Source organism: Mirounga leonina, unplaced genomic scaffold (assembly GCF_011800145.1).
Source record: "Mirounga leonina isolate KUSES-001 unplaced genomic scaffold, KU_Mleo_1.0 Mir_101529, whole genome shotgun sequence".
Taxonomy (NCBI): Eukaryota; Metazoa; Chordata; class Mammalia; order Carnivora; family Phocidae; genus Mirounga; species Mirounga leonina.
In genome coordinates this window covers 1368022-1394398 of record NW_023270143.1, presented here as the reverse complement: position 1 = coordinate 1394398, position 26377 = coordinate 1368022, and the positions used below count along the sequence as shown (strand labels likewise).

Here is a 26377-nt window from a genome sequence, read left to right as displayed (position 1 = left end):
TTAGCATCAGGAATCTGACAGTAATTTTATTTCTCTTGTAAAACAGAGTTGAGGTTAAATAAAGGGTATGGGGTTTGCTAGTTCCTTGGCAACTTGGGACTCTTTTTTGGAAGAATGGAGGGGAGACTGAAAAGGGGCATGATAGGTGAAGAGTTCTTTTAATATGCTGGTACTTCAGGGAGAAGCACACCATTTCATCTGTATTCTCCCATCCCACTGGAACTGGTGCTTGGAGGGATTTGGGGGGGGGGCGGTGGGGAGAAGGTGAGATTAGTCGATCAGTCACCAGCACTGTCATCAGCGTTGCCAGAGAGGTCGAGGACAGACATCATGGAATCAGACAACTTGCTGGCGAGTTTATCTGCAGATGGAGAAATACAGGCAGTCACTTGGTGGCTGGCTCGCCAACAGGACGCCTGTAGGAGCTGGCCTAGATCTACCTTGGTCTACATCAAACTCCCAAACTGCCTCACTTACCCCCAACACTAAACAAAACAACTGGGTGGGGGGTGTTGGCAGCCAGTGTGCAATCTCACAGGTAGAACCATTTGTCTACCTGTGAAATGATCACCCCAATATAGCTTCTATCTCAGAGTGTCAGACTCACTGGGCTCCAGGTATTTTTATCCCTTCCTAGTAACCAAACAGCAATTTTCTTTTACTGTGTTGAGCTTAGCACTCTGCCATTACCCTCAAAGCTCTCACAGCAAAAGGGCAGCATGGATGTAGGGGCTTTAAGCCTGAATGCTCACCTCCCATCCTCCCTGCTGTTCTTCAGGATTCCCCTCAGACATCATCTCTTCCAGGAAGCCTTCTCTGATCACCCCTACCCCACCACCATCCGGGTTAGGTTCACCAGGCTGAGTTAGGTTTCCTCACTCTGCTTTCTGTGTCTGTGAATACTCTGTGTTGCCAATGTCTGTTTTCTTATTTCCTCCTCACTCCCTTTTAATAGGACCAGGAGTTCAAGGGTAATTCATCTCTGGATTCCCAGCACTCAGAGTGAAACCAGGCCAAGAGCAAAGAATTGGGCTTATGGGGTCAATCAATCCTAGGTTTACATTTTGGATCCATTAAATACTAGTTGTTTTACCTTGAGTGTGTCATTTAATGTCTCTGGGCCTCAGTGTCCTCACTTACCAAATGGGGATAAGACTTGCAATGAGTTAGTAAAGATTAGTATAGCATGAAGACCTAAATCAGCCAACCACACAACAGACCACCATTAAAATGAAGGAGGAAATTCTTTTGTGAACGGCCATTAAATGGAAACATGATGTGGCAAAATTATGTTCAGGTGACTAGTGTTTGCATAGAAACAGAGAACAGGGCGCCCGGGTGGCTCAGTTGGTTAAGCGACTGCCTTCGGCTCAGGTCATGATCCTGGAGTCCTGGGATCGAGTCCCACATCGGGCTCCCTGCTCGGCAGGGAGCCTGCTTCTCCCTCTGACCCTCCCCCTTCTCATGTGCTCTCTGTCTCTCTCATTCTCTCTGTCTCAAATAAATAAATAAAATCTTTAAAAAAAAAAAGAAAAAAGAAACAGAGAACAAAAAATATATAAATATTTGCCTGTGTACCTATCTCAGGAATGAGATAGAAGAAATTAACTGGTCACTCTGTGAGGAGGCCTAGATGAGTGGGAGACTGGAAGGAGAAAAACATTTCACTGTATATCCCTTTGTACCTTTTGAATTTTGAATATATTGCCTATGGATAAAGTAAACATTACATATAACCTATAAGCTTCCAAACACATAGAAAGCAGCTAAGAAATAAATGGTGGCTATTTGACACATAGACTAGGCCAATGGTTCTCCAAGTGTGGTTCCCAGAAGAGCAACATCAGCATCAACCAGGAACTAGTTAGTAACACAAATTCTCGGGCCCTATGGCCAACATACTCAATCAGAAACTCTGGGGGTGAGTCCCAGAAATCTGTGTTTTAACAAGCCTTCCAGGCAATTCTAACAAGCTTAAGTTCGAGAACCACTGTGCTAGTAGGTGAGCCTAACCCATCCCTGCCCCTTAACCAGGGTTAGCCTGGTGCTGGACATATGTAAATGCTCATTCAGGAGCTCCTAATCAGGGCCCAAGTGGGTGCTTTTCGGAGCATGGGGAAGAGGGGTATGGTCAGGTGCCCCCACCGGTACGCTTCTGCATCTTCTTCTTATTCTTCAGGGCAGATGCAAGAGCCTGGCCCTGCTGCAGGGGGTCGGTCTCCATGATCCTCTGCAGCACTGGGCGGCGGTCCACAGGGCAGACATCCACCATGCTACTGTTCCTGGGGCGGTGGTCCACGTTGCGTTTAGCCCACCCCATCTGATGTCGGTTCGGATTGGTGCAATACCCAGTGAGATCTCCAATCTGGAGACAGAAAGGACAACAGTGAGGTCTGGGCCCCCAGAGTACCGCCAAAGACTTCTGCAGAAGAGACAGGAACAGGTTTGGTTAAGAACAGGAAGCCTAGAGCCTCACAGAACTAAGCTCCAAGTCTGGCTCCATCACAAACTAGAAGGTGCTTAGTTAATTTCTCAGCTGTAGTTGGCTCATCTGTCAAATGGGGTAGACAATGGGTAGCTCGCATGCCTTTTACAAGAATAAAATAAAAAAGCAGAGTTACTTGATCAATGACAATTGGTATTATGATTCTTTTTTCAAGTGACACTACAAAGTCTTACTCAATTTAACAAGTATTTTCGGAGGTCTATTCTGTGCCCAGCTCTATGTGGGGAAATGCTGGAAAAATTAGTCAGATGCAGTCCCATCTTTGAGAAGCAACTGGTCTAAAGAGGATACAACCAACCCATACCACAAGCCAAGTCAGAGTGTGTTAAGTGCCCACCAGAAAGACAGAGCGTAAGTAGCAGAGGTTGTGGGGAAGGTGGTGGTCAATATGCTTCTACTGATGGGAAGGTCATTCCTGACCGTGAACAATGGAAAAGCACAGAACATAGCTGGGCACCCAAAAGGGTATCTGTTTGGCTGGAGTACACGTGGGTACATGTGGGTAGTAAAAGCTAACACTGACAGAAAGCTCACTCTGTGCCAGGTACCATTCTAAGCACACACAAATACATGTGTGTATACATATATATGTACACACATGCGCACGTGCACATGTTAACTCATATTATCCTTGCAACAATGCTATGACAAACAAAGCACCTAAGGTCATACAGCTAGTAAAGAATGGAATAAGAACCCTAGCAGCAAGGCTTATATGTATGTATGACTACCCGTTACACTATGGTGGGGAAAAGGCAAGGCTACCAAACTATACATCTCTGGGGTTGCAGCAGGGGGCACCATTCACAATACGGCACACATAAATGGTATCTCCCAGAGTTGTACAATGAAGTGGCCCTGCTCAGGTTCCCTGAACCTGAGTCTGGAACTTGCAGCATAGAGCAGGGAACTACTGTAGGTCCCTAAGGAAAAATGGTATGTTCTGGGGCTTATGGGCTCATTGAGAAATACTACCAGATGGCCTTAAGCACACAACTTTACACTGGTTTTCCTGTAAGCACGAGGGGAATCTTTAAAACTATGTGAGAATGAGAATGGCATAATTCCTGTCACTACCACATGGTAGGCCTCATCATCTCTTATAGGATATAAGTGACAGTTTCCTTCCTAGGCCCCCTGCCTCCACCCCGGTCCCTTTCTTTCTAACCTGATTTTTACTCTGGCTGCCAGAGTGACAGTTCATTTTTTTTATTTAAGATTGTATTTATTTATTTATTTGAGAGACAGAGAGAGAGCAAGCACGAGTCCATGGGGAGGGGGAGAAGGACAGAGGGAGAGGGAGAAGCAGGCTCCCTGCTGAGCAGGGAGCCCGATATGGGACTTGATCCCAGGACCCCAGGATCATGACCTGAGCAAAAGGCAGATGCTTAATCCACTGAGCCACCCAGGTGTCCCCAGAGTGACAGTTCTAATACACAAACCTAACCGTGTCATTTCCTTGCTTAAGAAACCCTTCCAGATATCATGGAGCCATCAAAAATAAAGGACAGCTCTTTAAGTAATGATGTGGAACAATCACAAGATGAATTTTTAAGTGAAATAAGCAAAATACAGAATACAAATAGCATGCTATTATTTGAATTAAAATGGATCTATCTGCGTATATGTATGTATGCATGTGCATAAAGATGGGATAGCTATGAAAAGGACATTCAAGTGTGCTAATGACTGCCTCCAAAGAGGGGACAAGGTGGCTAGGAGACAGCTTCAGGAGAGAAACTTACTTTTCACTGTATACCCTTTAGTACCTTTTAAATTTTATACCACGTACACATATTACCTAGTCAAAAAAATAAATAAAAGGTATCTTTTTTATAAAAAATATAAAATATAAAAAATATTTTAAATAAACAAAATGGGGAAAAATAGAAAACCCTTTGACAGAAAAAAATAACCGACTTTCAATGTTTTCCTAATATCCATGGTATAAGGTCTAAAGGACTGCTGTGATCTGATTCCAGATTCATCTTTCCTTGCCTCCACTCTCATTCCAACCACCCCACATCACTAACGTTTCCCCCTAAAACACCACTCTCTCCTCTTTGGGCCTCGGCATAAGCACTGTCTGAGCTCCTAGCCACGGGCTGCTGCCCGCCTCGTACAGAGAATTCCTCAGCCTCCAAGAAGGGGCACCAGGATCAAGGCCTTCAGGAAGACTTCCCTGACCCACAAGTAGTATAGGTTAGGGCCCTCAGATCCATGCGTTCCCAAACTCTGCCCCCACCCCTAGTCTGTGTGTCTCCCATAACAGTGCAGAGGTCTATATGTGAAACCCACTAAACTGTGACCTCCTGAAGGGCAGAGATAGGGACACTGGCAGTAGAAGCTGAAAAAGCCTCCAGGAATCATAAGCATGGCATATTGACTTGATCACGTAGGTACTGGGGAGCCATGACAGGGGAGGTGACATGGTCAGATTGTGCCATTAGAAACCACGGGACAGGGCGCCTGGGTGGCTCAGTTGGTTAAGCGACTGCCTTCGGCTCAGGTCATGATCCTAGAGTCCCGGGATCGAGTCCCGCATAGGGCTCCCTGCTCAGCGGGGAGCCTGCTTCTCCCTCTGACCCTCCTCCCTCTCATGCTCTCTGTCTCTCATTCTCTCTGTCTCAGATAAATAAATAAAATCTTTAAAAAAAAAAAAAAAGAAACCACGGGACATATGTCCAGGTGAGAAAGGGTTAGAAGCTTAAACTAGAGTTATAGAAATGGTAGGGATCGAAAGAAGCTAATAGCTTCTCAAGAGACTTAGGAAGGAAAAGCCACAGGACTTGCTGACTGACTGACTGGGATACTGGAAGCTAGTTGGAGGGAAGAGTCAGGGGTACCCAGGTTTGCAACTTGAACAACTGAATGGCTGAAAGGGGATACCTGCTTTCTAGGCTGGACCCAGGCTGGAAAAGCTGCTTGAGACAGCATGCCTCCTCCTTGGACCTGCCATTGCCTGGTAAAGGATGCACACCACCTGATGCCCAGGGGGCCCACGGGGAGTGAATGAATGACCTACATCTACCCACCATTATAGGCAGACCTTGTGGGAGCCAGAGAGAAGGGACCAACCACTCCCCAGAGCCCTGGGTAGAGGAGAGGGTTACCATGAAGAAAGGGGATGGGTACCTTGTACACAGTGGTTTTATTTTCCATGGCATCTGCTATTTTCATCATCGGAGAATGGAGCCACTTGATCTCCATTTCAAGCGGGTCCATGTCACCCAACAGTTCATCTGCTTCTCCGGTGGCTAAACCTTTAACACAACCAACACCACTGTCAGGGCCCTAGTTCCTCCCTGCTGCCAACCCCCTCACCCATTCAGGCCTCGGTGGAAAGGGTATGTGGACGCTGCCCAAGGGAGTTGGGGAGGGAAGGCTCTTTCATTCCTGATGGGAGACCACATGACAAAGGATTAAAGGCATGGGTTTTGCAGTAGGGCATTCGCCTGCTGGGAGCTGGTCTTGGAGCCTTAGCTTCCTCATCTAGAAAATGAGAATACCACAAGCCTATGACATGGGGCTGCTATCACAGCAGAGGACACCTGAAATGCACTGGCCTGAGATACTGCTCAGTAAATGGCAGCCACTGGGTTTCCTTCCCTGGGACCAGGCCTCTCTCCCCTTCCTTCTGGCCCCTTGCCTGGAGTTGGCCTCCACTGCGAACCATTAATGCACCCATTGCCCTGGGCCCATGCTATCCTCCCACCTACTTCTAAACCTTGCTACCATCCCCTTCCTCTAATTCCTACTCACTCTTCAAGATACAACACTAGGGCCAACTTCCCTAGGAAATTCTCAGCATTAACCTCTCCCTCTCCTCAATTTCCCAGACCTCAATCTTTTGCCAAGGCCCATTCTCAGTGATGGAGCCCCTCTTGCCCTCACATGCAGCCAGGGTCAAGCATCATCATAGGAACGTGAGCTCGAATTCCTCCCAACTACCCACTTGGTAGAAGAGGGAGGTAAAGTTCAGAAAGAGAACTGACTTGCCAGAAGCCACCTTGGGAATAAACTCTGAAGCAGGCAAGTCCTCTTGTCCTCATCTATAATCTAAGGACACTAAAAGGCCCAGAGAAGGAAAGCTAGTGGCCCTCAAGAGAAACAGAGAAACCAGAAGCCAGGCCAGCCAGGGCTTTTTCCACTGCCCGAGTGTCCACAGACAGGCCCAGAGAGCACCAGGCACCTCTCCGAGGTGGGGTAGAGAAGGAAGGAGGAGCCATAAGCCAAGGTTGCAGATTGTAGTATCTGAAGAGAACAAATTTCCCACAGGAATTTCTCAAAGCCACACCTCTGTACTCCAGCAAATGATCATCTTAGTAACAATTAATATTCACCAAGCACGTACTCTAAGCCAGCACTGCTGTGAGTGTTTTTACATATTAAATAAGTCTTCGTGACCATCTTATTGGGTGAGTGCTACTGTCCCCATTTTACAGAGGATGCCATTGAGACATGGAGAAATGAAGTAACTTAATCACAGCTAACAAGAAACAAAACTTGAATTTGACTCCAGGCAGTCCATTCTTTTAACCACTTAGCTACTCCAAGCTGGGACAGTCTTAGACTAGAGGGCAGAAGAATTGCTTTAAATGCCACCTCTGCCTGCCACTGACCATGCATCGTTCAGGAAATAGCAGCTTTCTGTGACTCAGATGCCTCCCCGCCAGTGGGGGTGAGAACAAAAATCTAGGAACAGACATGCAGTAGCTGAGGCAAAGCCTAGGGCAACACGAGGGAAGGGGTTTTGGAGAGGAGTGTCTTAGTCCACTCCAGGTCCCAAGAGATGGGGAAAGGACCCTCATATTTTCTGAGTAACTCACTGTGTACACAGTACTTTGCTGACTTTTTTCCTATCTACCAAGAGCCCACAACCACCCCCAAGGCCCAGATTAGAATTTTCCGCCTTGTGGGAGAAAACATTAAGCTTAGAGCTGGTTAAATAATTTTCCCAAAGCCAGAGTAGGGCCACAGCAGAGGAAGATCAAACATGGGATTTTTTTTTTAAGATTTTATTCATTTATCTGACAGAAAGAGAGCGTGAAAAGGAACACAAGCAGGGGGAGTGGGAGAGGGAGAAGCAGGCTTCCCGCAGAGCAGGGAGCCCGACATGGGGCTCGATCCCAGGACCCCGGGATCATGACCCAAGCCGAAGGCAGACGCTTAATGACTGAGCCACCCAGGCACCCCAAACATGGGATTTGTTGTTGGGTCTGGCTCCCACCCAGGGCAAGACAAAGTACCAGGCAGGCCAGTCCATTTGCCCCTACTTACATTCCATGGTGTCTTCATTGGCCTGCTCGGTATCCTCAATGTCAAAGACTTCGGTCATCTCCTTAATGATCTCAGCACTGAGATGGGCAGGCAGAGTGTGGGTGGCAGGTGGGAGTGTATAGAAGCTGATCTTCCCACTGCATTGGGAGATGGGAGGAAACTGGTGATGTCATTAAGAGAACAAATGACCAATCGAAGAGAGAATGAGTTCCCAAGTCAGAAACAATGAGGAACAACAAGAAAACCCACAGTAGCTTCCGAACAACAAGAAGTTGAGTTGCCGGATAGTCATTGGCCACAAATTCCTGATGGGGACATGACCTGGTGCCTTGGCCTTCCCCTACCCTAGGAAACAGGCTGCCAGGTTGCCCCACCGCTGCAATAAACACAGATGCACCCCCCTTTGTGGAGCCTGACTCTCGGCAGGTGCACCCTCACCCCTAGCCCTCTCCTCACCTCACCCAGTCAGCCAGAACAGCTTTGGCTGCCTGCTCCTGACTGTATATGCCTCCTTTCTTCTTCTTCCCCAAGCGGTGAGCCACCGCAGTCAGAAAGTGCTCAGTGGTCTGGAACCCAGAGATGCCATAATAGTTGGAAATCTGGTGAAGAGAGAAAGAAAAGAAATTATGAGGAAAAATGAAGGACCCTTGGAGTGGGGCAGGGCACGAGCAAGAGCCTTCTGTACCTCCTCCAGGTTACAGCGTTGCAGGATGGTCTCTACTGGGGTCACAGGGTCTGCCAACTTCTGCACGTGGACGCAGTTGCGCAGGATGGTGCCCACCTCTGAGTTCGGTCCTGGGACAATGCCTGGGGCATCCAGCAGCCTGATGAACTTGTCCAGATAGACCTCCTGCATGAACCTAGGACAGGAAAGGAGATAAGAGAGAATGCAGGACACTGATGAGCTGGGATGTATCTAGTATCCCCCAGGCCCCAGGCATACAGCTGGGAGAGGGGTGAGGGACAGAGAGCATACAGATGAAGATGGGAGAGATGTGGGGCTGGGGGTTCTGGGGCCTACAGACCTGGGACTAATTCTAGTCTACTAATACTAGTCTAATTCTGCCACTGGGGACTGAGCTGCAGGGCTGTGGGCAAGCTTCTGATTCTCTGAGCCTCCATTGCTTCATCTACAAAGTGGAGTTGCTTATCTGTAGCCCAATCTTGCACGGCTGCTAAGAGACCTGAAGAAGCTAAGGGGGAAACCACCCAGCTCAGTGCCTGGCCCGCACCTATGGCGTACCAAGTAAATGAGAGCTGTTAGTGAGAGTGCCCAGGGAAGAATCAGAGGCTGGGCCAAGATAAGGAAAAGGGCAGGGGCTGAAGTCATGAGAGATGGGGGAATGGGAGGGTCAAGGAACTGTGGAGTGGGGAAGCAGGCAGGTGCTTACTTGGTGACGCCAGGAACGGCTCCCACACTGCATGCACGGCTGCGCTTCAGGCTATTGATCAGGCTGCTCTTCCCAACATTAGGAAGACCTACAAAGGGGTGGCAGATGGCTCAGGGCAGGAAGGGCCCTCACGAACATTTGGGCTGGCCTGTATGTGGGTGGCCCAGGAGGGGACAATGACCAAGCTATGGGGAAGCCAAAAACAGAGCCTGGCCTCCTGCCTTCCCATCCCAGGCCCTGACCAAGCCCCAACATGGCCTACCTACCCCTTTCCTCCATTTGTGAGCATACTGGGTAGACATGTCCCTCTCTCTAGATAGGACACTCACCTCCCACCTACAACCAGCCTGGGAAAGGTGCTCAATGCAAGTCCTCTGTAACACGATCCAACAGAGGGCAGACATCAGGAAATGTCTGTGAAACAGAGAACCATCTGTCCTGATGTAAAATTCACCTGGTGGGGGTTGGGAGAGCCCTCTCTAGATGCCAGTCTCTCTAAGCAGCTGTCTGCCTGTGGTGCATGTTTTGTGTTCAAGCATCTGTGAGCACCTCTAGGCCTGTGGATGTCTTTGTGTGCCACCCCCTCACCAGGTCTCTTCTCCTCATCATTCTCCTTCTCTGTGGGCCAGAGTTTATGCACAGACCGCTCTCTCATTTTTTTTTTAAGATTTTATTTATTTATTTGAGAGAGAGAACAAGAGAGAACACTAGTGGGAGGGGGAGGGGCAGAGGGAGAGGCAGACTCCCCACTGAGCAGGGAGCCCGAGGTGGGGCTCGATCCCACTGGGATCATGACCTGAGCTGAATGCAGACGTTTAACCCACTGAGCCACCCAGGCGCCCCCAGACACCTCTCTTATGGATGTACCTATCTGTGTGTACCCCTCATGTGTGGAAGTCTCTGTACATCAGTGTGTGTGTGTGTGTGTGTATGTGTGTACACGTGTGCACGTCCATTATCTCTTGGTTGTTCTCATTCTAAATATTACTCTTTTTTCCATGTTTACTTTCTCCCGCTCAGTCTTTTTCTCTATCATATTCTTTCTCTGTGTAGCTCTATCTAAGCACCTTACTCTGCTGGTTTGTCTCTTTGTCGCTCATTCTGGCCACTGTCATCTCTGATTCTCCCCACCCCACCAATTCTGCCCCTCTTTTTTTATTTTTTGCTTTTTTAAGTTTAAATTCAATTAATTAGCATATAATGTATTACTAGTTTCAGAGGTGGAGGTCAGTGATTCATCAGTGTTATGTAATACCCAGTGCTCATTATATCCTGTGCCCTCCTTAATGTCCATCACCAGTTACTGCATCCCCCCACACCCCTCCCCTCCAGCAGCCCTCAGTTTGTTTCCTATGATTAAGAGTCTCTTACGGTTTTTCTCCCTGATTTCTTCGGTTCATTTTTTTCCTTTCTTCCCCTATGATCCTCTGTCTTGTTTCTCAAATTCCTCATATCAGTGAGATCATATGATACTTGTCTTTCTCTGATTGACTTATTTCACTTAGTATAATACCCTCTAGTTCTATCCACGTTGTTGCAAATGGCAAGATTTCATTTTTTTTTTATTCTGCCCCTTTTTTTAATTCCCTCGACGCCAACTTCTCTCAGTCTCTTTCGGTGTTTCCTCTCTCCATGCGCTTGTCTCTGTATGCGTCTCTGTACATGTTTCACTGTGCTTCCTTCTGTCTCTGTCTGTATATCCCTAGCCCTCCTTCTGACTCCATTTCTCTATGAACATGTATCTATCTCATCATAGACATGTTTGTGTATTTGTCTCCCTCTGTGACTCTGGGGATATGACTGGGTCCAAGGGTCCAGTGTATCTGGGCACACATGTCTCTCTGTGCCTCTATTCGCTTGTGAGCAGAGTTGGGGCGAGTATGTGGGAAGGACCTGGGTCTACACGTGTGTTGCCTCTGGGTGTGGACATGTCTGCACAAGTGTGGATCTGTACATGTATTTGTGGATCTGCATGTATTCCAGGACTGTGTGTGTGTGTTCCTCTATGTCTAACTCTTTGTTCCCGGTTCCTTCCATATGTACCTCTCTGAATCTGTCTCTCTATCTGTGTCTGCCTGTCTCTCTCATTGTTTGTTTGTTTGTTTTTTTAAGATTTTATTTGTCAGAGAGAGCGCACAAGAGAAAGCGCGAGAGACGCAAGCACAAGCAGGGGGAGCAGCAGGCAGAGGAAGAAGCAGGCTCCCTGCTGAGCAAGGAGCCCAATGCGGGGCCCTTCCAGAGACCCTAGGATCACGACCTGAGCCGAGGCAGACACTCGACCGCATGAGCCCCCAGGTGTCCCTTTCTCATTGTTTCTTTGGTATGCATGTCTGCCTCTCTACATGCATAAAGTATCTAGCTCTCTTATGTCTCTCTCTGCAAGTCTTCTATAGTCCTTCTGATATCTTTTTCTGATCATTATCTCCCTCTCTCGGCATGCCTGTCATTTAAATCCACCCTTCCTTTCCACTCCCCACCAATCCCATCATTTCCCAGTTCTTTTTCTATGTCTATTCAGGTCTATATATCTCTATCTTTTTCTCAGTGTCCAGATCTCTCCCAATGTCTTTCTCTTTTGGCTTCACTTCCTCTCCCTGACAGTCTATCTCTGCTTCTCTCAATTTCCCTCTTCTCTCCCCTATCATCCTTCCCTCAGTGCCCTGGGTTCCAGACTGGCCCAGGTTTGAGTATCAGCTCTACCTTGTCTCACACAGGGCTGATCCCCACAAGTCCCTTTCACTTCTCTGGGTCTCAGTGTCCTTATCTGTCAGAGATATGTTCGCTCCTCCCCCCAACCACCCACAGCTCTGGTAGGATGAGATGGCACCAAATCCAAGCACAACCCTGTGTATTTGATCCACGGTTCTAATACTCAATGCATGGTGGTGATTCCCAGTATGCCTTCCTATGTCAACCAATATGTACCACAAGTCACAAAACCGTTCCTGAACTGCTCCTCTCTTCCTCAGAGGGGTAACACAAAGCTCCCAGAATCCTTTGCCCAGTGAAACCCCTGCCCAAGGAATGAGCCTGGGCCCCATGACCTCCCCACAGGTCTTACCCACAACACCCACACGGATATGGGTGCGCACTTCGCCAAGGCGGCAATAGTTCCCCAAAACCCTCATGAGGTTTTCAGCTCCAAAGGAGGCTTTGCTTTTCAGCAGTGACTCGGAGGCCTGATCCACTGGTACAGTGCAACGATTCTGGAAACCAAGGGGTATTACAGAAGAGGCATCAGGTGGGAAATGCAGTCTGAGTCCAGATTTCCAACTTTCAGTGAAACTTTCAGGGCCACCTCCCTGTGATCACTGAGCTCCCCAAGGCTGAAGCAGAGGGCTTCTCATGCAGGCCCTGAATACCTGCCATTTCCCTGCTTGCACAAGGCCTGTTTTTCTACTGTCATTGCGTCTTCAGTCTTCTCTGTCCCTGCCTCTCTCTAGACACACGTATCTCTTGCCTCCCTCGGCAGGGAAAGGATGGCACCCCGGCCTCTAGTCAGGCCAAGTTTGAGTTCCAGCTCTGCCTCTCACAGGTGTGTGGGCATCAAATCCTGCTTCCCTTCTCTGGGTGTCAGTGCCCTCATCCACAAAATGGGGACACTGCCCTCCCTGCCTGTGGTGGGAAGACAGTGCCTGGCCCATAGCCTACCTTCCCTTAATTCCTCACACAAGACAAGGCCACTCCAGCTTCCATCTCCTTACTCATGATGCCACCTCCTCAGCCCAGAATGACCTTCCACCTCTTCCTCTCTCCTTACTTACCCACCACAGCACCACAAATTAGGAATTAAGCTAAATCTCCATCAGTAAGAAACAGGTTAAAGAAATACATCCTTAAAGTGGAATACAAATGAAAGAGAGCTGTTAGAAAAGGATGCTCACCACATTTTTGCCATCGAGAAGGCCAAAAATTATATAAATGAGGTATCAGGTTTCCCCAAATGAGTAAAGATTAAAATGTTTAATGATAGCAAGTGTTGGAAAAGGTGTAGGGAAATAAGCCCTCTCACACATTCATCTACCCCAGGGGTAGGAAGATAAATTGGTACAGCCACTGGAAGGGAGGCAATTTGTCAGTGTCTAAGAAAATGTAAAATACATACCCTCTCCACCCCTCAGTATCCAACCTATATAAACACTCGCCCACCAGTCAAGATAACATATGCAAGGGTATGTGCTAAAGTACTGCTTATAATGATTAAAAATTGGAAACTAATTTTATTTAGCATCAAAAAAGTACATCTCTAAAAAAAAAAATTGCCACGGGAAAAAAAAGCAAGCCCCGGGATGACACATAGGACGCTCCCAAACACTTCCTTCTCTCTCTATATATATATCTGCATATATATAAAGCACAGAAAAATATCTGAAAGGACACACACCAAGCTAACAATGGTGGTTACATCTGGGTATGGATAAAGGAGCCTAGAATTAAGGGTACTGGTAAAGGGTATTTAAGCTGTCTGTAATTGCTTTTATTTTTTTCTACTTTATTTTTTCATAAATAATAAGTTCTACACCTAGTGCAAAGTTGAAAAAATATCCCCCAGAACGCAGTTTCTCTCCTCAGAAGCAACCAATGTTTCTGTAGCACTTTAATATTTTACAACTAAAATGTATTTGTGTTAATGAAACAATTAGAAAACAGTGTGATTTGTGTTAAGGAGAAAAATGAAGACATATGTTTTTAAAAGCTAACAAATAGTTAACTATATTTTCCAAATTTTCTATGGACAGTATGTATTACCCTTACATCTAAGAAAAAAAAAAAAAAACCTTCCCAAAAAGCTAAAATATAGGAAGAAGTAAAGTGAAACAAATATTAAAAGGTCATCTAGTAAGGCAAAAAGCTCAAAGTTGAAGGCCAAAGGGCTGGAGGCCCCAGTCCAAGTCATGATCCTCCAACCCTGGCCCCAGCTTACCAGGTTTTTGACCTGATGCTGTGTGCTGGCCTTGAAAGCCACGGTCGGCAGCTCATTCCGAAGGTAATCCAGCCACTTCTCTACAATCTCTTTGGGGACCAGGTCTGGGGAAAATAGAAATAGGTAGGACTAATAAGGAGAACATCACTTCAATGGCTCACTCTAAAGATATACCCACCCACACCCAAGGCTAGGCCCACCTCCTGCCAACAGATGTCTCCCTGGCCCTATCAGTACCTGTCCAGCTCCCAGGTTAAAATTAGAAAGCAAAGTCTAGTCTAGGAGACTAGTTGGCCCTCTCTGAGGGGACCTCTGTCCCTTGGGGAAAATGGGCAAATTAGCTGTTTGGTCCCAGATGCCTTCCTTCCAAGCCAGGCTTCCTAAAGATTGTTTCCCACTCTCTTTGTAGATCCTTCTAGGTTGGGCCAAATGTCAAGAATAACTCTGACAAGAATATGGCTACCATTTGTGGGGTACTAACCATGCATACACCAAGCACTTTATCATTAATTCTCACAACAACCCTGTGAGATTGGGACAATCACAGCCCATTTTACAGCTGGAGAAACGGAAGCTCTCAGGTGACACGACTTGTCCAAGACCCTAGAGAAAATTGACAGTACAACTGGGATAAGACCCAGACCTCAGTGACTCCTGAGTCCATGTACTCTTCTGCCCTAGTCTTTGGGTTCCAGTTCGGGGCAGACAGGAATTCTCCGGGGTTGGCCAATAAGGCTCAAAATGGCAAGAACAAGGGACTGAAGGCAAACAGGCTTGGACCCCATCCCCAACTTCTGCTATACCGTGTGTGTGTGTGTGTGTGTGTGTGTGTGTGTCTTTAAACAAGTGATTTCACCTCTCAGATTCCTGGCTTTAAATAACTGAAAACAAATTCCTACCTCACACAACTGTTATAACTACCACTGAGTTGCTGAGTCTCAGGGTCTGGTCTGAGCTAGTCTTTCAAGAAGGTCTGGCCCCTGTCCTGCCTTACCCAATTCTGCCCCAACACCCACCAATCTTGTTCAAGACCAGGACCAGCTTCTTGTTGCCTTCTGCCTGCAGGACAGCCTCTTCCATTTGGAAGCAGCGGCAGCCCAATGGGTCCCTGGCATCCAGGACTTCCAAAATCACATCAGAGTATTCCACCACCTGCAGGGGAAAGGACAGGGGATGAAGGCAGGGCAAGGATTGGGTGTGAATCACACAGGCCCATAAAAGAAAAGTCTCTATCTCAGTCAGGAAAAGCAGAAATGGAGGGGCGGTAGGATGGGATTGGCGCCCTCCCTAAAAAGCCTTAAGAAATGGGTCTCCATACCTTACGGAACTCCTTGTAATAAGCCTTCCTTGTCGCCTCATCATCCAACTGAGGAAACATATTTAATTCCTGCAGAACTTCCTCCTAAAGGAAAAAAAAAAAAAGAATGGTCTAGAGAGGAAAGAGGGAGTGAAAGTCAGGGCTTCGGAAACCATGACAGGCTGGGGGAGCCATGGGAGTCCCAGCCCACCGAAGAGTAACTTTGACCAGCCAATAAAGCTGGGAACTGGAAGAATGGATGGAACCACATAATGCATGTGTGTGCCTATGTTTAAGTATGTGTTCAAGCACTAGCTAGGGACCTGAGTGTGCACCTGTGTGTGTAAGGAAGGAATGTGAGAGGGAAGTATTAAGTGAGAAAAACAACCCATGTGGGAACATGGGATGGGGGAGGCAAAATATGCACTTTACCTTAGGAAAGGAACTTTGAGCAGGGAAGTGCATATTCTGTGAAGTGAGAACATATGCCAGAAGGGCAGTAAGTCCAAGAAGGAAGCTGGCATCCCCCTCACATACCCTCCTCTGTCAACCCTTCCCTCCCACTTATTCCCTCTCCCCCTGTCCCCTGGTCCTAGGTCTCCCTTCCTCTACTCCCAACCCTGTCTTTGGGGCCTATCCAGGGTTGTCCAGTCACAGATAAGGCTCAAAATGGCTCTCTGCTTCCCTCTCATACCTCCCTCCCTCCATCCCCACTGTTTCTCATCTTCTCTGCACCTATTTCCTCCGTCCCCCCGCAACAATCTCCCATCTTTCTTCTTTCTCTTTCACAGAGCAATGGCAATAGATGCTTTTCAGCAAACCCGAACGCGTCTGAACCAGAAGCAAAGGCTGTCCTCTTACCTTATGCTCAAATTCCTCCTGGCGTTGCAGGACATCCTGACAGTAGCTCTCGATAGTCCTGCGTCTGTGTCTCTCTTGCTCCCGGGCAGCCTGCTGCTTCTCCCTCATCTCCTCAACCTAACAAGGGAACACACAGCAGGACTATAGCTGACTAGGTCTGTAACCTAAGGGAGGGGTGGGAGACCTACAGTAACAGAGAGCACGTGACAGAGGGAAGAAACAGTGTTGATGTGGCAGAGGTAGGACGGGCAGGGATGCAGGGAGAGAGCAGATACGATAGCAGGAGATACAGGGTTTAAGAGAAAGGAAACAAAAGATGAAGGAAGGGAAAGTGTGGCAGAGAACAATAAAAAGAGGGCATGTGAAACGGAGAGAGAATGTGTTCTAGGCAAAGGGAATCAATTAAGACCAGAGGGAGAAAGAGGACAAGGTCCTGGGATGCTCCATCATCTAAAGAGCAGGAAAAGGAAGGAACAGCCAAAGAGACTGGGAAAGAGGAAGGACGACATCCAGGAGAGTGAGATGACAAGAAAGTCAAAGTGAGAGTGCTTCAAAGAAAGCATGGTCTCAAATTCTGACAATTCGGATGAGACGATGGAAGGAGACCATCCCTGAGTGTGATGTCACAGAACAAACTGGTGAGCCTGACAGGAGAGTTTTCAGTGTGGCAGTGGGAACACAGCAGGACAGCAAGGGACAGGGAGGTGAGGGGGAGATAAGCAAACGGAGACACTAAATCAAGTATCAAAGTGACTCCCTTCTCTTCCTTCTTCCACAAACAGCCTCAACAACCCTAACAACTTTGGTCTCTGCCCTTCCAGTCACCACTTCTGTGGACCTGGCAGCCAGGCCAGGCCCTCTCCCTCCCCCAAGGTCAAGGGCTTACCCTCTTCTTCTTTAATTCAGCCTCCCGACTGGCATGATCATTGGAGTGAACAAACTGGGGAGCAGAAGCCACTTTGGAAGCTGCTTTCTTTCCATTCTGCTTTGCAGGCTGGTTACCACACAAAAGGAAACAATCAAACAGAGCAAATGAACCCATGGAAATCACCCTTCCTGGAGGGTTAAAGCTGCTCAAAAGTATAGTTGTAGGGAAAAGAGAGGAATAAGCAAAAAGAAGGGCTCTGTCCTCAGAGGTCTCCCCATCTGGCTAGAGAAGAGACCCTCCCTCTCCTAGGCAGGGACTGACTGAAGAACCCCAGGGCAAATGGAAAAGTTTCCCAAGTAAAGGCCAAGGGAAATGCTAATGTAGCTCTCAAAGTGTGGTTCGTGGACCAGAGCAGCACCATGGAAACTGGTTAGAAATATAAATTATGGGATGCCACAACAGACCTACTGAATCAGAAACTCAAGGGTGAGGCCCAGCAATCTGTGTCTTAACCAGCCCTCCAGGTAATTCTGGGTAATTACCTGGAGGGCTGGTTAAGGTTTGAAAACTTTAACCACGTTAAAATTTGAGAACCACTGCTCTGGCCCATCTTACCTGTCTCCACCTTTCCTAGCAGGACCAGGAGCTGGAGCCAAAGATTGTTTTGGCCTCCCTCCTCAACAAGAGCAATAGGGACTTGGGAACCAAACAGACCCAAGTCCCAGCCGTGCTACCCTGAATGCAGGAACTTTCTCACTGAGGCTCAGTTTCTTCATCTTAAAAATGGAGCGATCCCTACACCAAAGTAACTCAAGCACAAAGCAGCACATGGCTCATGGGGGAAAATTAATAAATGCTGCTGATTCTCTACCGCAGCCAACCAGAGAGAGAGGGAAAGCCAGATCCTCTGACTCCAATTTGCTGCTCTATCTGGAATGACCCAACATCTACTGGGGTTTGTAGACCTCTTCTAGGGCAGGGAACCTGTTCTTGACCTTACCAACAATGGGTATACCTTACCTGGGGGTCAAGTCAACTTACCTTCTTGCAGCCTTTGGAACCTTTACCTGTTTTTTTATTTTCTACAAAAAAAAAAAAAAAAAAAGCTATTATCCACCTACCCAACATCTGTTTATACCTTAATCAAAGCCAGGCCACACTGGGAACCTAAGGAGGACTGAGCTACCATGTCTGTCCAGGCCCAGAACAACAAAGACATGGAGATGACAGCAACAGGGTCAGAGGAAGTACTGGAGAAAATGTTTGAGACATTATTTCAATGCGGACTGAAACAATGCTTATGTGAACCCTGTGAAGAGGGCTACCTGAATGCGTGTTTTTAACTCCTCTCTCTCCCCTAACTTCTGGCTGGGGGCAACTCAACAATTGCTGCACCAAGCTCAAGTTGGGGGCTGCTGGCATGGGAAGGTGATCTAAGGAGTCCCAGGTGGTTAAGCCAGGGCAGATGCCCTCAGCACATGGGGAGAGAACTGCTCCTTTCTGCTGACCCTGCTCAGGCCATTAACTCCAAAGGAACTTGTCCTATCTAGCCAAACTGTGGCCTCCCTTGGATACAAGGAAGAGAGAGCTCATCTTCTTCAATCACATCCAAACAGAGCCCAAGAACTTAAGAGGCCTCACCCTCTTCATGAGAAGTCCCATCTGTCATCCCCTTCACAGCTGGCCCTTGGGGAAGAATGGTTGTCTTAATGCTTACTACCTGCAAGGGGGCTAAAGAAATTCCTAGAGGGGGAGGTTCTGGAAGGTCAGGATATATACAAACAAATATAGGAGCAGCTTGGAATTACCAGAGAACAGGCTCCCCAATCACATAAGGTGGTTCACACCAAAGCAGAGTTAATATAGGAAACAGAATTTAGATACTATTGCAAATACTTAAGGAGATTCAAAGGAACTGTGTGAGAAAAAAAAAAAAATTCCCAAAACTTGGTATTGGATAAAAATTCAATAGATGTAGTGAAAAACAACACAGACACCATTAACAACCAAACTAATAAGCTGGAAAATCAAGAGAAGAGCTTGCTTAAAACAAAAATCTAAAGAAATGGAAATTATGAGTAAAAATAAAAAATGGAGAATGGGTCCAGGAGAGCTGATACCTAAATAACAGGAGTTCCTGAAAGAGAAAAAGGTACAAATGGAGAAGCAATTATTTTGTTAAAATAATAGATTAAAGTTCCTTAAATTGAAAACAGGCTTGAGGGTTCAGATTAGAAAGGCTCATGGAACACCAAGATTAACAAAACAAGACATACCATAGGCATACCCTGATGAAAACTCTGAACTTTAAGGATAAAAAGAAAATCTTATAAACTTCCAAACAGGAGTTTCCAACAAAGGCAAGAGAAGCAGACAGCCTTCTCAAATCTACAACTCTTAACATTTAAGACAGAATAACCATTACAAAGTTCTTTTTTAAAAAGATTTATTTGAGAGAGAGAGAGCAAGCACGAGTGGGAGGGGCAGAGGAAGAAGGAGAGAGAATTCGAAGCAGACTCTGCACTGAGCACGGAGCCGGACGCAGGGTTCAATCTTACAACCCTGAGATCACGACCTGAGCCAAAACCAAGAGCCAGACTCTTAACTGACTTCGCCACCCAGGCGCCCCGTACAATTACAAAGTTCTGAAACAAAGAACTGTGTACCAAGCTAAATTCCTATACTTAACCAACAGATTACTCTTACACAAAGTTAAAAGGCATTTTCAGATGTGCAAAGATTACCACCTGTGTTCTGGTAAAACTACAGTTGACCCTTGAACAACTTGAGTTTGAACTCCATAGATTCACTTATACACAGATTTTTTTTTGATAAATACGTGTAGTACTGTAAATGTGTTTTCTCTTCCTTACGATTTTCTTAATAACATTCATTTCCTCTAGTTTCCTTTACTGGAAGAATACGGTACATAGCACACCTAACAAAATATGTGTTAATAGACTGTTTATGTTACTGGTAAGGCTTCCTGTCAGTAGTAGGCTATTAGTAGTGAAGTTTTTGGGGAGTCAAAACTTCTATGTGGATTCTTGACTGCACAGGGGCTTGAGGCCCCTAAGCCCCATGTTGTTCAAGGGTCAATTGTACTAAGGAAGTATACCAGCAAAAATAAAAATTAATTCAGAATAAAGATCTCAAGCTAAAGGAAACAAATAATGATGGGCAGGAAATCGATTAAAACTTACCATTAAATTAAAAAAACAACTTACCATTAAATCTTCAAAATGCTACTAATGTAGCTAAGAACTATAATACATATTTAGAAAAGATTTTTAAGAACCAGGAAGCATATTATAGGAAATAGCTCAGTACCAAAATACCAAATTATTTCAACAAAATCCTAGAATCAAGCAATAGGGGATGGAAAAGTAAAGTCATGAAAGCATGATCTTACTTTGGAAGGATAGGATAAAAACAGTTATTACTTAACTTCGGTAAAGTGACAGAAATTCAAGTTTAATTATGTTTGATATAAACATGAATGCAACTACTAACATAACTTTATAATCACTGGGGGACACCTGGGTGGCTCAGTCAGTTAAGCGTCTGCCTTCGGCTCAGGTCATGATCCCAGGGTCCTGGGATGGAGTCCTGCATCGGGCTCCTTGCTCAGCAGGGAGCCTGCTTCTCCCTCTGCCTGCCTCTCACTCATGCTCTCTCTCTCTCTGACAAATAAATAAATAAAACCTTTAAAAAAAACTTTATAATCACTGGTGGATTTTTTTTGAACTTGAAAAGTAAATAAATAAGAGACTAAGAAGAAACAAACAAAAAATATAAAATAAAATGGCAGAAATTAGACCAAATATATGAATATGAATGGATCAAATTTTCCTGTAACAACAACAACAAAAAACAGACCTCAAGTCTCCTTTTCTTCCAAAGTACTCATGTTGTAATGAAAAGAATGTGAGGTTGGGAATGAACCAGGACTGGCCATTTTACTCAACAATTTCTATCTGCCTAATTTCCCTGGAAACTGAGGGCCTGTGCCGGATACAGACACACAATAAAAACAAAATAAATCATTTAGTAAGGAGAAAACACTCCTTGCAGGGCTCCTCAATAACCTCCCCAGATTTAACCATTATCGTTACCATTTGGGTCCAAGGTATTGCTGAGAGCTCAAATAGCTGCACCATGAGGCACCTCTCCCATCTTCCACTGCAGTCATTCCACTTAGTCTGATCATTACTTAGTTGCAATTTACCAATCATAGTCTGTGTTTTATGAGCACGTTAAGTTTTTGTTTAATAGTCACCATTTTTCCCACTCATGCAGATGTATATGATTGTTCTTTAATAGGTAATGGTCATATGGTTCCAAAATAAGGTGTATTTTGAGAGGTCTTCCACACTTGTCCCTAGCCACTGCACTCTCCTCACTGCAACAAGAAACCACTTATTAGTGCAAACGCAAATATATGTAATCTTATTTCCCCCATTTTCTCCATTAAAGATAACATAGTACGTCCTCCCGTTGACAACTTGCTTTTTTCACTTAACAAATCCTAGAGATCTTTCCATCTAATACTTCTTCCATATAATAGTCTTTCTATATAATCTTTCCATACAATACTTCCTCATTTATTTTAAACTGCCAGGGTTCTTGGGCGCCTGGGTGGCTCAGTCAGTTAAGCATCTACCTTCGGCTCGGGTCATGATCCCAGGGTCCTGGGATCGAGCCCCACATCGGGCTCTCTGCTCAGCGGGGAGTCTGCTTCTCCCTCTCCCTTGGCCTGCCACTCCCCCTGCTTGTGCTCGCTCTCTCTCTCTCTGTCAAATAAATAAAATCTTTATAAACTGCCAATGTTCTTTTGTATGCATATACTCTACTTCATTCAACCAGCTCATTATTGTCTTTTTCATCACGATCAATATTTTATCATCTGGTATTTGATGTTCTTAAATAGGAAATAACTAATTTTGTTCATTTTTTTGTGTTACTTGAAAAAAATGATTATTTGCTTTTGGTATTCACATAACCAAAGTCTGATTCTTGTTGATTTTTTTATGGTTATATAAAGTATGTGTATTGAACTTTTTTTCACCAAGCCCACATAGGCAGGGCCACCATTCACAGAGAGTATGGGGTCACTGGGTTGCACAAGTCTTGTCTAGCCTATGATGTCATTTTCTATGTGGACTATAGCAAGATAAAGGCAGGAAGCACAGAACCAGACCAGCCCTAATGCCCTTGCCTTCCCTCTTATATGGGAGAGTCATGTATCACATTTGTCTTCTCTCTCTAGGCTGTAAGCATAGTGGAAAGAGGAGGAGGAATTGAGTTAGGAAAACTGAGACATTCTAGTGCCCGGCACACAGTAAGTACCAAATAGCTATGCCCAGTTATGCTGGGCCCTTGGGACAAAAAGATAAACCAGATGTGGGTGAGAAGTTAACTGCAGTGGAGGAGACAGACCCAGTCATACAGTATCAACAGCCCCAGTTCTTAGGGGTACAGACCATGGAAACCAAGGGAGAAGCTTAATGGGAGAGATTCCGAGAGGAAGTAATGTGTAAATTGAAATCTGAAAAATGAGCAAGAGTTATCCAGTTGAAGAATGAGGGAGAAGGGAAGAAAAGCATCTCGAAGGCAAAAAGAAGAGCAATTTGTCCCCATTGTCTGGTATTTACTGCTATTCACCTCAGATCAAGTCATTTAACTTTGCTGAGTCTCAGTTTCCTCAACTGTAAAATGGGAATGGGGGATAAGGGGAATATCACCTCCAAGGAAGTTGGGAAGACAACGATACCATACGTAGAAGACAGACTAAATGATCTGGTACCTATTGAGCAATTTTTTGAGGGGTTTTTTTTTATTATTATTTTAGTATAGTTGACACAATGTTACACTAGTTTCAGGTGTACAATATAGTGATTCCACAAGACAAGCCTAAGTCTATGCATGATGCTCTGCTCACCATAAGCATAGCTACCATCTGTCACCATACAATGCTACAATACCACTGACTCTATTTCCTATACTGTATATTTTAATCCCAAGACTTATTCATTCCATAACTGAAAGCCTGTATCTCACTCCCCTTCACCCATTTTGCCCCATCCCCTCATGCCATACTGAGCAATTTTTAAAAATAGAACTACCCTATGATCCTGTGATCACACTACTGGGTATTTACCCCAAAAAATACAAAAACACAAATTCAAAGGGATACATGCACCCCAATATTTATAGCAGCACTATCTACAATAACCACATTATGGAAACAGCCCAAGCTCAGGTAGCTAGCTGCACCACGAGGCACCTCCCCCACCTCCCCCATCGACTGAGGGATGGATAAAGATGTGGTGTATATATCCAACAGAATATTACTCAACCACAAAAAAGAATGAAATGTTGCCATTTGCAATGACACGGATGGAGCTAGAGAGTTTAACACTAAGCAAAATAAGTCAGAGAAACAAATACCATATGATTTCATTCATATGTGGAATTTTAAGAAACAAAACAAATAAGCAAAGTTAAAAAAGAGAGAGAGAGAGCCAAACCAAGAAACAGACTCTTAACTATAGAGAACAAACTGATGGTTACCAGAGGGGAGGTGGGGGGGATGGGGGAATAGGTGATGGGGATTAAGGAGTGCACTTGTAATGAGCACTGGGTGATGTATGGAAGTGCTGAATCACTATACTGTACACCTAAAACTAATATAACATTGTATGTTAACTACATTGGAATTAAAAATTTTTAATAAAGAAATAATTTTTAAAAAGTTGCCATGAACTACTACAAATAGTCATTAAAGCTTAGCATTGGGAGGGGTGGTAAAAGAAACTCACTGTGTCTGTGTTTCATCATGATGACTAGCTTGAAAGCAGGTAGGTTCAAATCTGCAGTCTTCCTTCCTGTCAGAATGGAAGAACCAATGTGAAGACAGAGGGGGGAACCACAATGCCAGAAGCCCCCTTCCAAGCCCCCTACAGGCAAAATGAAATGTGCAAAGAACTTGATAAGGAAGCCCTAACAATTGGAGGAACTAGGAGAAGAGGCTATAATGGAGTTGGGGCCTGGTGTAGCTATCTACACAGGGAAAGCAGCATCACGCTACCCAAAAGGAAGCCAAGTCTAAACCTCTCTTCCTGGGTGGAGTCAGTGCCTCAATGCGTCAGATGAAGCCCTTGGTCCTCAATCCTCCACCCTGTAGTGTTATATACCCTAGTACTAAACCTCTCTAGGCTGAGGGAATGGGGTATACAAGGATGGCCTGTTTCTACATATTAATAGTACCTCTTTTCCCAAGTAGGGGGTTCTACATCGGATCTACCCTGGAAGTAGGGGAAAAGACAGATACCAGGAGTCTACCCTAGGGAAAAGGGATCTCAGAACAACGCTTTTAACTGTGTTTACTAAACTGAGGCTAGGAGTCAGTGCAAAATCTTGCTGGGGCAGGGGTGGGGGGAATGTATGCCTGCATGTGTGATTGGGGTCTGTTCCTTGGTGAACCCGGGTAAGGAGATGCCTTCTGTTGCTCTACTCTGGGGTGTAGAGGGACTGGGAAAACCAGCACAGTGGCTGTGTGCATCTCTGCCACATGGGAGAGAAGCGCAGGTCTGTACATCTCTAAGTTGGCGAGGAGGAATCCTGGGTCTCTGTACCCTGGGGAGGGCTGGGGTGAGGGGAAGATGATATGCCGGTCTCCACTACAAGGTGGTATTAGTTGACACACTAACAAAGTGGGGGGGGGAGGGTATATGCAGTCTTGCATGAATGGGGTCTGCACCTTGCCTGTTGTGGGCTATTCTGGACCCTTCCACGGGGGTGGGATGGGGAACAATCTGTTTTTCTTTTATATGGGTTGAAGTCAGCAGTGTGCTAACACTGAAGGGAATAGGACCTCTGGTTCTCCACATGGGGTGGGGGGTAGATACACAACTATAAATTCAGTGGATCAGCCCTTACACTTTGCAGGGAGGGGGGCAGTTATCCTGAATGGAGAGAAAGAGATTTGAGCTCTTCTACCTTGGGTAAGGGGGGAGCCCACATGCACAAAATGTAGGGTGATCAGTGATGTCACTGTCTCTCAACACTGCAGGGAGAGGGAGCTGCACCTCTCTGCTCCCTTGATTACGGGTGGGGGTGTCTCTCTTTTGCTACATTTGGTGATTCCAAATCTTTGGGGAAGGAGGAGGGGAGGGATGATCTCTGTTTACCTCAAAAGGAGAACAAACCTGAGTCCCTCTACCGCAGCTGCCCAATTAGGGGCAGATCTGACAATATTCCCAGGTTACGGTCTGTTTCTCTTTGCTGCAGGGCATTTTTGGAGCCGGGCCTTTACAAATTCAGTAAACCAGTGCCTTCTTATGGGGTGGGGTGAGGAGTCAGGTCTGATTTTCCACAACGGGGACTCACTCTAGGCAAGAGGAGGAAAATCTGCGTGGTTCTCTATGGGCTGAGGCAGGTGCCAACCACTTGGAAGAGGGGTGATCTAACATCTCTGCAGTAGCGGGGGCGGGGCTTCCACAATTAGTAACACGGGGGCGAGGCAAGGAAGTCTCCAGCTCTTCCGTCTCTGTATATTAAACGTTTCTAAGCTCCTCAGTACTGGCGGTCCGGCCGGAGTAGGCGGTATTGTATGTCTGTGGAGGAGGTAATACATCAAAGCCTCTGTCCAAAGAGAAGAGATGCGCCGAGGCGGATCTGTGTGCCTCCGCACCAGTAAAGGTCCGCGCCGCTCAGCCGGGGGAGTGGGGGACGGGGAGGGCGGTATGTCTCTATAACCAAGGGCTCGATGTCGCCACACAGAGACGCCTGTCTATACTGGAGGAGTGCAGAATGGAGCCTTGCTATCCTGAAGGCAAGAGGGCACTCGATGCTTCTCCACACAAGTGGGGTCTGTGACTTTCTACATATTGTGACCAGAGGTCTACACCTGCCTAGATGGGGTGGGGCCGTGCTCCTTTACCCAGCGAGAGTGCATTTAGGCACGTGCCCATTTGCGGAGCGATCCCTGTTCCTCATCTGGGCCCTTCTACCGTGGATGACAGCCGGTTCTCTCTCTCTCTCCATTCCAGGGTGGAGGACACCTCTAGTTTCCAACTCAAATACACGATCCTTACCGCGCGGCTGGCTGGGTGAGCGCTCACAACGAGAAAAGAGGAGAGTCGTCTCTTACCTCCACTTCCGGCGGGGATCAGACAGAAGAGAATGGCACTACGATAGGGTTGGTCTGCAAACTGCGCTCGCGCCGCTAGGCTCCGACTTCCGGATC

The 26377-nt window shown here is 46.3% G+C and overlaps 1 protein-coding gene across 1 annotated transcript; it reads right to left on the bottom strand.

Annotated features, from left to right (window-relative positions):
• Window positions 1–26377, bottom strand: GNL3L (G protein nucleolar 3 like). The gene is made up of 16 exons (XM_034989322.1): window positions 26282–26377; window positions 23949–24014; window positions 18169–18209; window positions 17146–17253; window positions 16260–16376; window positions 15420–15503; window positions 15118–15253; window positions 14102–14205; window positions 12239–12383; window positions 9178–9265; window positions 8472–8646; window positions 8243–8385; window positions 7787–7923; window positions 5642–5769; window positions 2146–2365; window positions 1–361 (listed from the first exon to the last, which is right to left on the bottom strand). The coding sequence occupies exons 2-16, from the start codon at window positions 23965–23967 to the stop codon at window positions 279–281; spliced, it is 1728 nt and encodes a 575-aa protein (XP_034845213.1). The 5' UTR covers window positions 23968–24014; window positions 26282–26377; the 3' UTR covers window positions 1–278.

What these genes read in the sequence shown, in the direction of transcription:
- GNL3L (XM_034989322.1), bottom strand. An exon ending in AGGAGGAATTTGAGCATAAG is followed by an intron (nt 15,504 to 16,259) that starts GTAAGAGGACAG and finishes TTTTTCCTTTAG; the next exon opens with GAGGAAGTTCTGCAGGAATT. An exon ending in ATTACAAGGAGTTCCGTAAG is followed by an intron (nt 15,254 to 15,419) that starts GTATGGAGACCC and finishes TTTCCCCTGCAG; the next exon opens with GTGGTGGAATACTCTGATGT.